Source organism: Siniperca chuatsi, linkage group LG6 (assembly GCF_020085105.1).
Source record: "Siniperca chuatsi isolate FFG_IHB_CAS linkage group LG6, ASM2008510v1, whole genome shotgun sequence".
NCBI classification, from domain to species: domain Eukaryota; kingdom Metazoa; phylum Chordata; class Actinopteri; order Centrarchiformes; family Sinipercidae; genus Siniperca; species Siniperca chuatsi.
The window spans coordinates 20,335,542-20,351,068 of record NC_058047.1 but is presented as its reverse complement, the minus strand read 5'-3'; the positions used below and the strand labels follow the sequence as shown (position 1 = coordinate 20,351,068).

The 15,527-nt window shown below is 39.9% G+C and overlaps 1 protein-coding gene across 2 annotated transcripts; it reads right to left on the bottom strand.

Annotated features, from left to right (window-relative positions):
- Positions 1-376: 376 nt before the first annotated feature.
- On the bottom strand, positions 377-15,018 carry pias4a (protein inhibitor of activated STAT, 4a). Of its 2 annotated transcripts, none has more exons than XM_044199065.1 (11): positions 14,901-15,018; positions 11,876-12,257; positions 11,653-11,737; positions 11,503-11,544; positions 11,080-11,170; positions 8,258-8,386; positions 7,133-7,238; positions 6,819-6,892; positions 6,476-6,636; positions 3,829-3,980; positions 377-3,694 (listed from the first exon to the last, which is right to left on the bottom strand). In XM_044199065.1, the coding sequence occupies exons 1-11, from the start codon at positions 14,925-14,927 to the stop codon at positions 3,420-3,422; spliced, it is 1,524 nt and encodes a 507-aa protein (XP_044055000.1). In that variant the 5' UTR covers positions 14,928-15,018; the 3' UTR covers positions 377-3,419. The 2 variants fall into 2 exon arrangements, with proteins under 2 accessions (XP_044055000.1, XP_044055001.1); XM_044199066.1 differs by lacking the exon at positions 14,901-15,018 and adding an exon at positions 12,611-12,691.
- Between the last annotated feature and the right edge of the window lie 509 nt (positions 15,019-15,527).

Here is a 15,527-nt window from a genome sequence, read left to right as displayed (position 1 = left end):
TGTGATGCATTTGTCCCTGTGGATCCTGTCATTAATAGTAATAATAAATATATAAGTAGTAATTATCTGTCTGCCTGAATATATACAGACATTTTTCCAAATAAAACGATGGCACACGTTTTTTAAGAACTGATTTTAATTAATTCCACACGTCAATAACAGCTGTTAGAATACGATCATTTTAAATTTTACAGTTTTATCCTCAACAGGCATCAAATGTGTCCCCAGATCTGAGCATTTGGTACAGGACATAAAAATCTCCACCTTAACCAGTCCTCTCAGTCCTCTGTGGCATCAGCTTCAGGTGCTGCTGCCCTCAACAGCTTCTTATTGTCCGTTTGTCTATAGGAACAACTGGAGGCGATTCAAGGCTTAATAAAATATTATTTAAATTTTATTGTCTTTTAATATGAACATATAAAAAAAACACAACAAAACATTTACATCATGGATTGTAAGCCTCTGCCCATGCTACCTTATGCATTATTATAAGAGATGCCACTACAAAAAGACCAGACCCTCAGCTCTCTCCAGCTCCCGAACAACCTGCAAACGTATCTGGCTCAGTTCCACAGAAGCAACCTGCACCACCTCATCTTTAACCATAAGGCAAAGACAATTTAGGAGATCCATTCAAATAATGACCTTCTATACCTATCAACAAATGAACAACGTCATTTTTATATGTATAGCAGTTACTTACAAATACAAATTACCTAGTTCAAGACAGGTATTAGAGTTCTTTACATTATTTTGCTTCAAAGCACTTCATCCTTTTCAGGGACAGACTGATGTATTACAGGCAAAGTGCCATCAATCAATTTTGTGTGGATTATCAAACATTTTTCATCAGTATATTGATTTTGTAAGTTATGTCAAAGTGTCAAAAGAAGGAGAAAAATGGAAGACCAGATTCGACTCGACCAACTTTTTCCAATCATCAACCCTATCAGATGATGCATTTGCAACAGTGAGGCCCCGAATCAATGTGTAAATGTCACTTCTCTGTGCATTTGAGCAAGGTAAAAGCAAACCTGATTCTGTGCTGATCAAACCGCAACAAAGGGATGATGAGAGGGAAGCATACAATGCAGAACTAATCTGAGTCACTACTTTTTTCTCTTCCCAAGTGTCTCACAGTGGAGTAGGACCGCCGCTTTTATAGTTTCACATTTTCACATTCCCACGCATTAGATGGTTGAGGAGAACTGATCACAATGGTCAGGGACCCTTTAATACTCACTACATGATGGCTTCAAAAATAAATAAGCCATGAAGTATCAGATGAAAGTGCAAACAGCTCTAGCAACACAGCAACACCTTTTGTCATCTTCAAGCAAATGCTGATGGCCTTTTCCACAGACAACCCTAACGCCTGCACATGCAGCCCGAGTATCCTTATCTGAGGAGCAGCAATCACATACTGACAATACTAGTGCAGGTGCAGAGGAATATTAGTTGTAAGCCTACAGCATGTAGCAATTAAAGTCCAATTCTATTCCAGCAAATAGATGTGACCTTATCTACATTGAAAGGAGGCCGAGGGGGATTGTTGGTTGGAGCAGCTCCACTTGTTCCAGAGAGGACTATTTGTAATCCAATCAATGACTTGAAGCTTGGTGGGGTTGCACTTATTGACACTTCATTAAGTTTCGTTGTGTCAGACACGTTGAACCCACCGTAGCAAAGTACTCTGAATGGTTCTTTGACACAGGGTGGATTCATTCAGAGGAAAAGAAAAAAGGAGCGTTCATCAACAGCGCAGCCATGAGCGCAGACCAATTATAACTCAACAATCAAACCACAGCAGCAGAGGTGATCTGCTTTCCGCAACCAATAGCTCCTCTCTGTACAGAACTACAGCCAAATGTTACGTAGATTTATTACAAACAACTGTTAAGAGAATGTGAAGCAATTAAATGATACTTTGAGAGAAGGACACCAAAATGTGGGGGGAAAAGAATGACAGCACATCTGAGTCCCATTCCATAACTGTTCTTTACCACAGATTTTTTTATGCTTCTCTGTCCATTTCTTCTACTGAGAAAAAAAATATAAGGAAATCCTAAATGAAATAAAACACCTTCTCTCAGACTGGAGTCTCATCTGCTGGCCAGCTCAGCTAGCCTTAGGCTCCAATCCTCACCACTCAAGAAAAAAAAAAAAGAAAAAAAAAAAGCACCACCAAAATCGCATAATCATCCTTTCAGTGAATTCTTAAAATATATCTGCTTTGGCACAGCTGCCGTACAGTAATTTTGATGACTTCCATATGCAATGCTGATATATCATCCCTAATAAATCCTGTTACAGCGAGATAACTGCAGTAATGTTTTACAGAGTGACACAGTTCCACCCACAATTTCTTGCATCACTGACACCTACAGTTAGCTTGGTTATCCACAAACTAACTCGCCCTTCAGCAAAGATTTTGTTGCTGCAGAGAGAACAGAGCTGCATGGAACGATGGAATTAAAAAAAATAGAACACACAACAACAACAAAAAAAAAAAAAAAAAAGAAAAAATGTAGGAAAACAAAATCTCCAGTGTAAAATTGGCTTCAGAAAGACTCATCAATTCTTCTGTCCTCTGCTTCTTTCTAAGCTAGTCTCTGGTCAGTCTGCTAAGTTTTTATGACTGAGGTAGGTTCTCTTTATCTAAGGACAAAATAAAAATGGAAAGCATCACACATTGAGGCCAGTATTGTGTTCTGCCCTTTCATAATTAAAAGGATAAATTCCTGAAAAAACCCTTTCAAGCTTTGAATTCATTCTCTGAACAAAGAAATAATAACACAATGGGAGAGGTTTAAATTTGCATCACACTCCAGATATCTCTGCCTTGTCCTCCCCCAAATTATTCATGCTCTTTTCCATTAGTTGCTTTTGACCTTCTACCAAAAACTACTGGGGAGCTTCCATTTTTAACTTGCCTGTTCATCACAAATGTGACAAAAATCAGAGACGCAAACATTGAACGCCCATGGCTAAAAGAGCCGCTAATTCCAAGTCAAATACAAAGAGAGATGCGGTGGTGGAGAGGGAATAGTCTGGAGAAAGAGGAGGAAGAGGAGGGGGGGGGGGTGCTCGATCCATTCGGTCTCTTTAATAGAGGCAGGACGGTACAGATTTTCACTGCAAGGTGACGGTTGGCCAAAAAGACTTAGAGTTGCTTCCAGTGGTGTACAGTACAAAGAGGAATCCTAATCACTCTAGATTGAAGATTCACTAACAGTGCATGTTTGAGTGTGTTTGTTTTGTCTGGATATAAACCAGAGCTGCTGAAAGGCTCTGGCGTTTGGGCATAAGGGAGGGTCGTTGCATCTAGTGGATTACGGTGTTCCTGTCCTCAAGTTTTTAGCCCCCTGCCTCTCTGTCTCTGTGTGTGTGTCAGTCTATGAGGGGACAGAGCTGTGGGGTCAGTAGGCAGTGACCAGGTCCTTGTCGTAGTTGTATCGGCCCCTCTTAGGGGCAGGACTGTCGGCGCTGTCCTCAGTGTCCTCACTGTCTCCTCCTGCCCCGCCCCCTTCCTCCTCAGAGGAGGAGTCAAGAGTCAGATCTACCACTGCACCTCCTCCCGGTGCCACAGCAGGTCCTCCTGTGACTCCTGCCATCCCCACGGAACTGCTTCCAGATTTGCCCGTCAGGCTGGTGCTGCTGTGGGCCGGTGAATGACCGTTTGCCTCAGGAATGCCTGCAGACATAAAGGTCATTTTAAAATTGATTACAAAAAAAGATTTACACTAGCAAACTAATGCACGGAAAAGAAAAAAAAAAAAATCCACACATTGAGAACAAGAGGTTAAACTGACAGGGTTTGACACTTACATATATCAACAACAGGATACTCTGGTGTGTTGCTGCGTTCTCTTTCCCTGTCCCTCTCCTTGTCATCTCTGATGGGTCGCCAGGAGCCGTCGGTTAAGTACTCAATCTCCTCAATGTCCTCACTCGTCTCTTTCAGAATCTCAGATAGCAGCCTGAAAAACACACTGCTGGTTAGAGTCGCCTCACAAAACAGATTTCACACCAGAAAAGGAAAAGAATACGCAATTCAAACTCAACTCAATTACAAGAGCCTAGCACATGTCTGCATTAGAACCCTGCAAAGCCCGGTCTATAAAGAAAAGAAAAAAAAAAGAAAAAAGGCCCAAGTAGGTCCGAATCGACACAGCCCATCGGGACCTTGCAGACAATCTGCAGATCATGTCTGTCGTTGTATCAGACAGTTGCAGCTCATTCAGAATGCTGCTGCTCGCATCCTCACTAAGACCAAAAAAGTGGATCACATCTTTTCAGTTCTGAGGTCTTTACACTGGCTTCCTGTCTGTCAAAGAATTTACTTCAAAATACTGCTGTTGGTTTATAAAGCACTGAATGTTTTAGGGCCAAAGTACATTTCTGATCTGCTACTTTATGAACCATCCAGACCTCTCAGGTCATCTGAGACTGGTCGGCTTTCTTTCCCCAGACACGAAACTAAACGTGGAGAAGCAGCGTTCCGTTTTTATGCACCACATATCTGGAACAAACTCCCAGAAACCTGCTGCAACTTTCAGTTCTTTTAAATCAAGGTCAAAGACTTTTCTGTGTGCTGCCGCCTTTTAATAAATCAAATAAAGATTAATTTCTTATACTGCACTGTAACTTTTACTCTCCTCTTTTATCTTGTTTTTATTTCTATTTAAATATTTAATTGTACTTAAACGTCTTTTTACATTGCCCTATGTTGCTTTTATGTTTTATGTAAAGCACTTTGAATTGCCTTGTTTAAATGTGCTGTGCTATACAAATAAACTTGCCTCCTCAAACTTTTTTGCCACTGTGTTGACCATATCTCTTGACCATTTTCATTAAATAGCAAGATATTAAAAAAATCAACAAAATAAGCTCAAAGTAAGTTGTTCCTTACTGACTGAAAATTGCACGATATTTAGTGCGCATGCGTCAACGTGCATGTTGCCTGTTGCCGTAGCTCTGTCTCGTCGCCCAACTTTTAGCTTTCCTTTTTCTTCCAAACTTGAGTAACTTGTGTGTAAGTATAATTTAAACTACACTCTTTACTGGTCAAACAAAGGAGTACCTTCAGCGGAAGACTTATTCCCCCCAAAAAGCACCACAGAGCGCCACAGGAAGTCATTCCTGCCTGTGGCCATCAAACTCTTTAACTCCTCCCTCTAAGTGTCAGTATACATGACCCTAAGTCACTAAACTGGACATTGATCATCAACAACTCTGCAATACTTGACATAATTGTGCAATATTCTGTGTTAATACTGCTGTGTAATATACTCTGTTTTCAGTTTAATTTATTGACATTTATTCATACTCTATTACTGCTGTGCAATATCCTCCGTCTCATTATAATCTTAATAAGCTACACTTGACAGTTCATGCACTATTACTTTATACCGTATTATTCTCATCATCAACTGGTAAACCCACTTTGTACTTCACACTTATTTTAATTTTATGCCCACTTGGTACTTAATTTATCTGACCTGTATTATAGTGTATTATATTTTTGCTTAGTACTTCTATTCCTGTGTGCACTGACGTGATATTGAGCTGCTACAGCAAAAGAGTTTTCCCTCGGGGATCAATAAAGTATTTCTGATTCTGAAAATTTAACTGTCTCAAAACACCACTCTATAAACTTGACAACATTTAGTAATTAGGCTGTTGAAACTGACACCTAGAGAGATCAGTTAACGAAGGGACTTTCACACAGGCTTAATTTAAGGAATGCAAATGTTCTTCAAAGCCAAACTGCGACACAATGCTTTCAATCTTTGTGAGAGTAAGGGAGTGCCTGTGAGAGTTGCTTAGAATTTGCAGGAAACGACATGCCCAAGTGGTTGTGGATGAAAATATTTTATCATGACTGATAAAATAAGACTGCAGGCTCATTTGTGTTTTTCCTACAACATAAATAATTCACTATTCTGTTGGTGACAAAATACTACAAAGAAAAGACAAAATGTTTCCTCATTACTGGAATTTTTTTTGCACCTATAGCCTAATAGAGCACTTTACAGTGTCAACAAATGACTGTAGGTGTCTTGAGAGTCACTTGCAGCAATGAGTACTGTTAAAAAAAAAAAAAAAAAGGGGGAAAAAAAGTCCCACAATTACATGGTTCTCTAAATTATAGCCTTGTTAAATAAAGTAAATCATAGAATCAACAAACAAGTCAATTTACAGGATGAATTTTTTTAGAATATAACCTGACAAAGCAAGAATATCTGAAATAACCACCCTCTCATGCCATGCAAAATATTCAAAGCTTTTACAATGAAAACATAGCAGGTTGGTGCACAGTACTTAAAATGCCCCAATATCTGTGCAGCTTAAACAATTTCTGGCTTCAACACAGAGTTAGTTAAAATTACACAAGTGTCAATTTCAGAATTTACTGAAAGGAAGATGTTGCTGCAGGGGTGGGACAAGTCAGAGCATGCTTCTATCTCCTTACCCATCAATAGTGAGCAGCTCAAAGGGAGCGGGCTTGTCACAGACGGGGCAAGTCCATGTGGGCTTCTTCTCATTCATCTGCAGGAAGAAGACTGCGTCGAAACACTGAAGGTGGGCACAAGTTAAAACTCGACATGGCACACCGAGCCGCATCTTCACCAACTGGGAAGAATGAGAGGGAGCGGAAAAAGCATGTTAAAGTAATCAAGCTTGAAAGTAGGACAAACATTTATGAAACATGCATTTGATAGTGCAGAACAACTGAAACAGAAAATGTGTAGGACAGTGAAGACTGACCTATCCACATCTAAACATGTCAGGTATTATGATGAAGGCATACTTACTGGACAGATGAGAGAAACCCGGAGGCCTGTAGTTGCAATTTCACTCTCTGGGTCAAAACGTAATTTGTCTTGGACTATAGATAAATGGTAAATAAAATATCATTAAGTGTTATAATTGTTTATCAGACAATATATTGTAATGTGAGAAATTAAAAACACACAATCCAGTCCTACCAAAACTGCATTAACAAAAAGGTCAAGTCAGTGACTTCTAGAGGCAAAATTGAAGTGAGTGTGTAGTTTTCATTCCATTCTCAGGATTTCAAAGTCACATTTGCAAAAAAATGTAAGCAGAGTACATAAATAACACTTACTGCGTTCACGACAGCGTTCTGCACTCTCGACAGAGCAGAGTTTGAGTTGGCTGAAGAGGTCTGCTGCAGTGAAAACCCTCACTAAATACACTGCCACAGAGTACCGCTGAAAACACACAGATTCACAGGTTGTGGGCACTTATTTCAAAAGGCTACCAATCTAAAATAGAGCAAAGACACAAAGTGAACCGCAATGCCACTTTAAAAAAAAACAAACTTAACACACAAGATTTAGATTTACCATTCTCAGTTTATGTTAGAAGAAGAATTAAAGGCAAATCTGCCCTCTGGAGTCCTCCAGATTATACAACTGTATTTAATGCAAAATACATAACTTACATATATAATTTACATTATATGGGCCACTTAGAAAAGACACACATCTTAGGAAACCTAACAGCAAATTATTTCTATTAAAGAATGTTCACAATCTGTTGGATCTTTGCTATAATTCCACACCGGGAGTACATTAAAACACTTTTTAAGCTTTTGTGCAAAGAGGCCTCTATGCTTAACGAAACCTGAAATACCCACAATGGACTGAAATACCCACAACGCCCACTTGTGGGCCATCCACAAGGTTATGGATGCATTGGCTGAGTACGCTAAGCAATCTATTCTTTATTCCTATGTTCAGCTTCAAACAAACCAAAAAATATGGTTGGTTTGCCTCTAAATCAGTAACATTTCTCAGGTTCAACACACAAGTGCTGCTGTTGGTTTAAAACTGCAGTATTCTGGTCATGCTGTGGATAAAAGGAGGCACAGGCTGTCAAAATGCTGTTCAAACCTTCTTGTCAGAACAGATCTGCAATGGCACTCATCTCTCTCTCCATGGACATTATACTAAACACTATAGAGCGCTGTACAAAATATCATACAAAACAACTAGAGGCAAGTTGTGATGCAGGCTATATTTTCTTAACACAGAGCTATTCAGGCAAGTTTAATGCAGGCTATCGTGATTGGGCATCCCCAAAACTCTGGGATAAGAAAACACTATTAACACACAAGGAAAACTGCATACAAAAAACTGTTTCTTATTGTGTTTACAGATTTGCTGAGCTTGCCACCACGGCCTTGAGCTTCGCCAAAATATGCTGAGATTCAGCATCAAACTCTGACCTTGCCGAAGTTCCCCCAGGTGACGGTGACTCTGTTGGTGACATTGGAGAGATGCAACCAGGGAGTGATGTTTACAGGACGACAAGGACGACGGGGTTCAACACCAGGCTTATTAGAGGGGTAATAGCCCTATAAACACACAAAAGCAAAACAATTATGTAAATTATTCAATATATTATCTAAATCAAAATGTTTGAGTAATTTGTTGAAATGACAGATCAGAATTCCCTCTGAAGGGCTTACATACAGTTTCATAGACTAATTAGTTATTGGGCTCTTGATTGTGATAGTTGTGAAGTCACTTTTTAAACTGTGAGGCACAAAATTAGGAAAGTGAAAAGACAAGAAGCTGTTTGCTTGCAAAGGGTTAAAATGGAAGTAAGAGTTCAGTTCTCCTTAAGCAAAACTGAAGGAAGAGCACTGAGCTCGGAGCAAGTTGCACGTGAATGTTAGATTACAGTCACACCTATTGTGCTTTTGACAAAAAGTAAAGGAGGGGTGGGAGGCAAGAGCAAGTGTTGCCCCCAAATATCATACAATTCTTCCCATTCTCCTCCTACAGTATGTAATAACTAGAGACAGGAATCCAGAACAGGTTCCAGTTGAGAACCGGTTCCAAATTGTCCAATCCATCGGACTTTTATGCCTCCGAGCTTATCAATTCGGGCATGTTTTTCTGACGTAAAACAAATGCATCTACGCTGCTGGAAACTTGCAACAAGAAGGAGCCATGGCGGAGAGGAAGAAACGGTCCAATGCATGGCTTAATTTCACAAAGAAAGATCACAGTGTTTAGTTGACTGTAAAATGATCATTTCAAGTAAGGATGGAAACAGCAGCAACATGCTCAAACATCTTTCTACGCAACATGGGCTTAAATTCCAGGAATGCCATGTATACGCACGAGTGTCACAGCTTCCCAACCAAGCAGCACACCTGTTACAGAGAGTAAATATCCTATGTTATAGTAAAATTAGCACCATGCAGGCAGGATTAGCAGATTTTTTCTTGACTAAGAAAACCTAAATGAATGCTGTACAAATATTCTCTCGTTCCATCCATTTTAGATGACAGACAGAATCTTGCTACAGGTAGCTCTCAGGCTACAGCCAGCTCGACTTGCCCATCAGCTCCCAGCCAGCAAAACCCTTTCACGCTTGCTGCACAGGGAGGGAAAATGAGCGAAGAAAGGGTGAACGAGTGTCATCATGTAGGCAAAAAAAAATTTGTGAATGGTTTGCACCCTTTCACAACAGTAGAAGAATGGGAACACCCATCGAGAGAGTCTAAAGCCGGAGATATACTTGCTTTTAACTATGCGTTCGTGTAGGCACGATGGCTGCCTCGCGTATCCAGCATCCATTTGGAGCGTTGGTTGTGCACGTCCTCAGAAAATAACGCGCCACATCCGCAAGATGCACATACTCTAGTGTAATCCTCCACACACACACACACAGTACATAGGCAATTATGTGAACAATTCCGTTCGCGACGTAGCCGGTTGTCTACACAAATGTGTGGTTAAAAAGCAAGAATATCTTCGGCTTAACCAACCGCCTGATCCCTGCCTGGTACCATTTTGAAAAGGACAATTTCATATCAGAACTAAAGAATGTTTCAAAGGCAGCCATCACAGCTAGGGATGGGAATTGAGAACCGGTTCCACAGCAGTTAAACAGTGGAGGTTTTGCACGAGTCACATGCCTTTTTTTTTTTTTTTTTTTAAAAAACACTGTGTTCAGACTCAGAGATTAAAAAACAGTTGCGCTGACACTAAAAAAAAAAAAAAAAAAACCTGTGTAGGCCTACTTTCTTTCCCCCACACAGAAAATTGATTTGGAATCAATAAGGAAATCAATAAAGAAAAAGAATCGGACCGATAAGCAGAATCGATAATGGCATTGGTATCAATAAAATCTTATTAATTAGTATTATAATTTGTTATATTTAACATATTCATCAATACAAAGACTCAAAGAGAAAGCCAGTCTCTGTCTTTTCACTTTATTTACAGTATTCATCAACTCCAATCTCGCTGGACATACATTATCCATCTCCCATCTCCAGCTTTCTTGCTGGCTACAAGTAATTTGATATTTGTCAAGTTTGGGTGGTCTTATCTGTGAATCAACTTTATTTTTGTTGCTGCTACTAGGTAATATGGTTGAACTGTAGAGTTTTATAAAAAAAAAAAATATATATATATTATATATAAATAAATAAAAACATAAAAAGATCAGACAGTAAATTATCACACAATCTGAGGCAGTTTTGAACATCCAAGACTTGAATTGGGTTGTCACCTGCAACCTTTTACAGTAAATCCAAAAGCTACCAAAATGTTGTTTTAACTAAACTGATTTTTGACGGTTGTCTTTCTATTTTGAAATTGTGAACACAACAATGCAGCAAACACTCATCTTTGATGTTTTAGCTTCCCACCAGCACATGAATGCATGACACCACAACAGTTTGCAAGCCACGCAGAGACTGCCAGCTGGATAGTTTCCGACTGAAGTCTTGCTAGTGAGTTGATGCCTTCAGGCTGGCTAACCAACAGTGTATCTGTACCTGGATATTATTTTTTATTGCCTCATTTAACATCCACCTGCATTTGGTTGGCTAATTCATCACTACCATTCCAATATTCATTAATTACGTTAGTTTGACCGTGTCCAGGCAGTCTGCCATTAACACTCAAACCAGTGACTGTATTTGAAAACAAATGGCTTACAGTAAAGTAATCAACAGAACAACAGCACAGCTTTAGCTATGTTTGTATTCTGAAGGTGTGGCTTGTCTCAAGAAGAGAATTAACTAACCGGCACATGACAGTAGGACTGGTTGACTTTAACAGCAATGTTGGGAGGATACTGGTCCTCCTGAACACCAATGGAGTCTGTGTAACAGATTCTGCAACAGAGAGTGATACGAGAGAGAAAGGTTAGCATCATAAGAATGTCTGACTGTTCAGCCAATCAGCATGACCGAATCTGTCAAGTCTTTGAGTACTTCACAACCTGACTGTTCAGATAAATGAGTCAGATACTCAATTTTAAAAGTAGATAATGGGGGAAATTAAATACTATTTGCATATGCATGGTAAAACTATTTTCCATTTTTTCCTTGTGCATCTGTGAGAGAAATTCAGATTAACAGCACAGTCACTGGCATTACCAGCACATTCCAGGCAAAAGGATTGTGAAATATCTATTAAGTTCCAATGGGAATTAGTGGAAACTTACCTAAGAACCACTTGGATTGATCTGATTCCTGGACGAATCTCACTAAGAAAGTAAAAGGTCACAAATTAAAATGAGCATTAGTTACAGAGTTTGTAAATTAAGCTAATGTTAACAGTGCAGATCTGGGGAGATCATTTTTGATTTTCTTACGTTGCATTTCTGATCTGGTCTGCTTGGTTCGGTGTTAATTCAAATATGCATTGACTGTCCTGCAGTTTCTCATTGTTCTGGGCAACTGTAAATAAGTGTAGAGAAAATCCATCACAAAAACAACACAGTATGGGGTTGAATTATTCAGTTAAGGCCATGACATTTCTACAAAACAAATGATTTAAATACAAGAATAGAGATACATCAAACTATAGACACTCACTTAGCTCTGTTGGTGGCAACAGTGTCTCCAAAGTTTGGTAGAAGGGCAGTGGCACCAGCTTGACCTCTGCTGCAGGTGTGGGGATCGGTTTGGAAATGCCATTGAGGTAGTCTGCGCCCTGAGAGGTGGCAGTGGGGGAGGAGCTGAGGGATGAGTATGCAACTGGGACGCCCTCTGGACGCCGTGCCGCAAGCCAGCCAGATGTTTTGGGGAAGCGCGACTCATAGAGCTGTCTGACGTTCTTCAGAAGCTCTGGGCTGTATTCAGTCTGCACTAGCCTCAGAGCACGCCCCACCAGGTCCTGTTTCAGCCCACTTTTGCTGCGACCCATTGAGGCCAGCAGCGTCTGCAGGTCTGAGACCCGGAAACTTTTGACCATGTTCTAGAGAGAGGACAAGACAAAAAGGTGAGAAACATAATACAGGGACAATTAAGTCTAAAAACAGGGAACATTTGAGTGACAATGCCATGAATTCTAGACTCATTTTGAGAGCCGAGTCCCAATCCAAGGCGTATTGATACTTGATTGAAATGCAAAGCCATTGACTACCACGATTTCTTCTACTTCTGAATTTTTCAAGCACTTAACAACTTTGAATATTATATTCTTTCCTAAATTGTTGAAGTTGTTTTGAAGGTATTCACAATCTGATTTTCTAAAAAAAAAAAAAAAAAAAAAAAAAAAAAAGGTATCACTTCCTGTAAGGAAAAAAAAAAAAAAGAAAATCAGTTTACCTGTGTGACCCAAGCTGTATCACACAGCTATATTTTGTGAATTTCTCCAGTGAATGCATCAAGTTCTAAAACATGTTCTGTCTGGGGGAAAAAAAGTCAAAATGAATCCAATATGTCATTAGGGTTGAAAGCAAGGGCCTACACTAACGAAACTGTGTGTCCCGAGTCTTATGAGTCCTGAGTTCCACTTGATAGAAACCAGCAATCATGAGATGTTCCTTGGTGGTGTCAGTTTGTGCCATGCACGGTCAGAGAGATCAAGTTGTAATTTACTAAGCTGGCTTAGGTTGTTGGAGTTGGCCCTCAACTTTTGTTGTTCATGCACCATGAGTTTTTGCAGGGCTGTCGTAAAATGAGAAATTGTCATTCAACTTTCCATTAGCGACCTGCCGAGTCCTGCAAAGGTCATATGACAGCAGAGATTTATTGGAGAAGTTTATCAGTTCTCTGGAAAGATTTAAAAATTCTTCATCATCACACTACACCAATAATTAAATTCCTTTGGGGAATTCTTCCCCAAACACACCTGCTAAATATGGCTCCACACAGTTATTTACAATTAACACATATGCAGCATTTAATATGATATAGCAATGCCTCAAACTGTTTGATTCCTGCTAAAATTAGTTTCTGTCTTTAGTCACTTTAATCCTACAGAGGCTTGAACCTGCCTCGTAATTAACCGGCTATAGTAAGAAGTCGCACTGCTCCACATTCTGACCGCTTGCATTATGGGCTAGTCATTTTCATCATCCCATTCTTAAACAAATTGTGGTACCATTAAATAAACTTTAGAAGCTTGAATCTGCAACAGCAGTTAAAATGTATGACTGCACCTTTGCATTTCACTGTATTACATACATACATACATACACACACACACACACAGTACAGAAACAACACTGACAACAAAGCCCAGCTACAGTATAAACCTGAAAAGTAAAAGGCATAGACTGTGTTTAGTTTAAGGATTTAAAGAAATATGTTAAAGAGTAATGACAAAAATAGTTTAAAAAACACAACTAAAAAATATGTGGTAAAACCTACAGTTTGGATCTTTATTTAAAAAGAGACAGGTATAGCTTGCCTTGTGCAATGTTTACATGTATACCAAAATCTGTTTACAGTCTCATGAGGTACAATACATCTTACATGTAAAACTAACCAACTTCTGCAAAGTGCACTTCAATTACAGTATGTCCCATTATAAATGGGTAACATTTATTAATCAATTCCCAAGGATTCACTGTTAAAAGTCATTTGCATCGACTGTTGATGGTTTACGGGTGAACTCGTTTGTTCAGCAGTGGCAAACAGACTTTGAGCGGAAGACAAACCATAACAAGCACAGATGTTTACTCTTTGAAATACACTGAATGAAAGTGCAGTCAGGGCAAACGAATGCTAATTTAACGTTTAATGTCACAAAAATCTAATTTACTCGCCATAATGGGTCCACATTTCGATTAGCTACACTGAACTTGTATACTTAATACATAATAAGTGGGATCGGTTATTTCAGGACAGGCCACATAAGACAAAACATACAGCCTGCATGACGTTGTTCATTTAACAGTTAGCAGCAAGGTAGAGAGTCTTCTAACTTGACTGTAGTAGCAAAAACCTGAGCCGTCTAACATGCTTTAGCTTTGTCTGACATTGTGGAGTTGAACATCAGTGGCTGCTTTGTGTCTACATTAAATTATCAAAATAACGCGGCCGTCCATTGGGCATATGATGGACGTGCAGTGAAAAAAATGCAGCCACAAAGTCAGTAACGCTGCAGTTTCTTCAGCCTCACTTAAACATTGCCAATATAGCCGGCGCTAATCGGCAGACTAGCTTCGCTACAGACTGGGCTGTCGGTATTCAATCATTGCAACTGGGCATTTTGACAGGTGCACAGCTCCATAAACTAACCGGCTAACTACAGACAGACAGTATTGTAAGCCAAATAGTGTCAAATAGTAACGCGCCGAAAAGCATGCTAGCAGTAAACCCCCAAGTGTTTTTATGGTCAGATCATTCATTTTAGGTGTCTTCCTTTAGAGCCAGCGTGATGCTAGCTACACCAACGCACTTGACTAGTTACCACTACCTAGCAGGCTAGCTACGTTAGCAGCAAAGGCTAGTTCGTTTTGTCGTGAATGTAATACGCTACACTTGTAAGAGTTCAAACTCTTAACTATATTTATACAAAGCCCACAGTTTCCCCACGACCGGGCTGAGTTTCAAACCACAGTCCCGCGCCCGTCTCCCATCAAACCAAAGCTAGCCAAGCTCTACTTGCCATCGCTTCCACCAGTTCGGCCGCCATCTTCGTGCAGCAGTACCGCGAGAGTCAGGGACGACGGCTAGTCTTTCACCAATGAAACGCAGAGCCTGCTTTGATAGACGGATAGTCTTAGCCAATCACAGCGCGGTTTTAACCAGAGCCCGAAGCGCTACATATGAAGTAGGCGGGACCACGGTGTTTTAAAGTTACAGTGCAATTTTTTAAAATCACTAAGAGACAGGTCTCATCTCCAAAATAGGCCGCAGTGTCCATTTATGAAACCACGTGTCAAAGTATTTTGATACCCATGATGTTTCGGTTTTATAGTATTGAGGTATTGTAAGTGTGTGTCTTAAAAACTGTTTAAATTCAACGTGGATGTAAAGCATGGTGTGTCAAGTGGACCGGGTCGCATGGTCTGTTCAGTTCCCGTCCGAGCAAAATACTCCGTTTCAGGTTCTGCGCCCAGCCGTGAGATGTGGAGTTAATGCTTTGTCTGGGGTATGCTCATAATTGAATTAAAATGAGTAATTAACGAAATACACTTACACGTCAAAATATAAGACCAGTCATACCCTGTCTAAAACACAAATATCATGTTGTGTCACGCTTTTAGCAAAGTAGAAAAACCTATGCTCAGGA

Bases quoted from the DNA above. Each gene is read 5' to 3' on its own strand.
- pias4a (XM_044199065.1), bottom strand. From the start codon at position 14,927: ATGGCGGCCGAACTGGTGGAAGCGATG. The intron at 6,893-7,132 runs GTAAGTGTTATT...ATTTATCTATAG, and splicing joins AGAACGCTGTCGTGAACGCA to TCCAAGACAAATTACGTTTT. The intron at 3,695-3,828 runs GTAAGTGTCAAA...TTATGTCTGCAG, and splicing joins GTATCCTGTTGTTGATATAT to GCATTCCTGAGGCAAACGGT.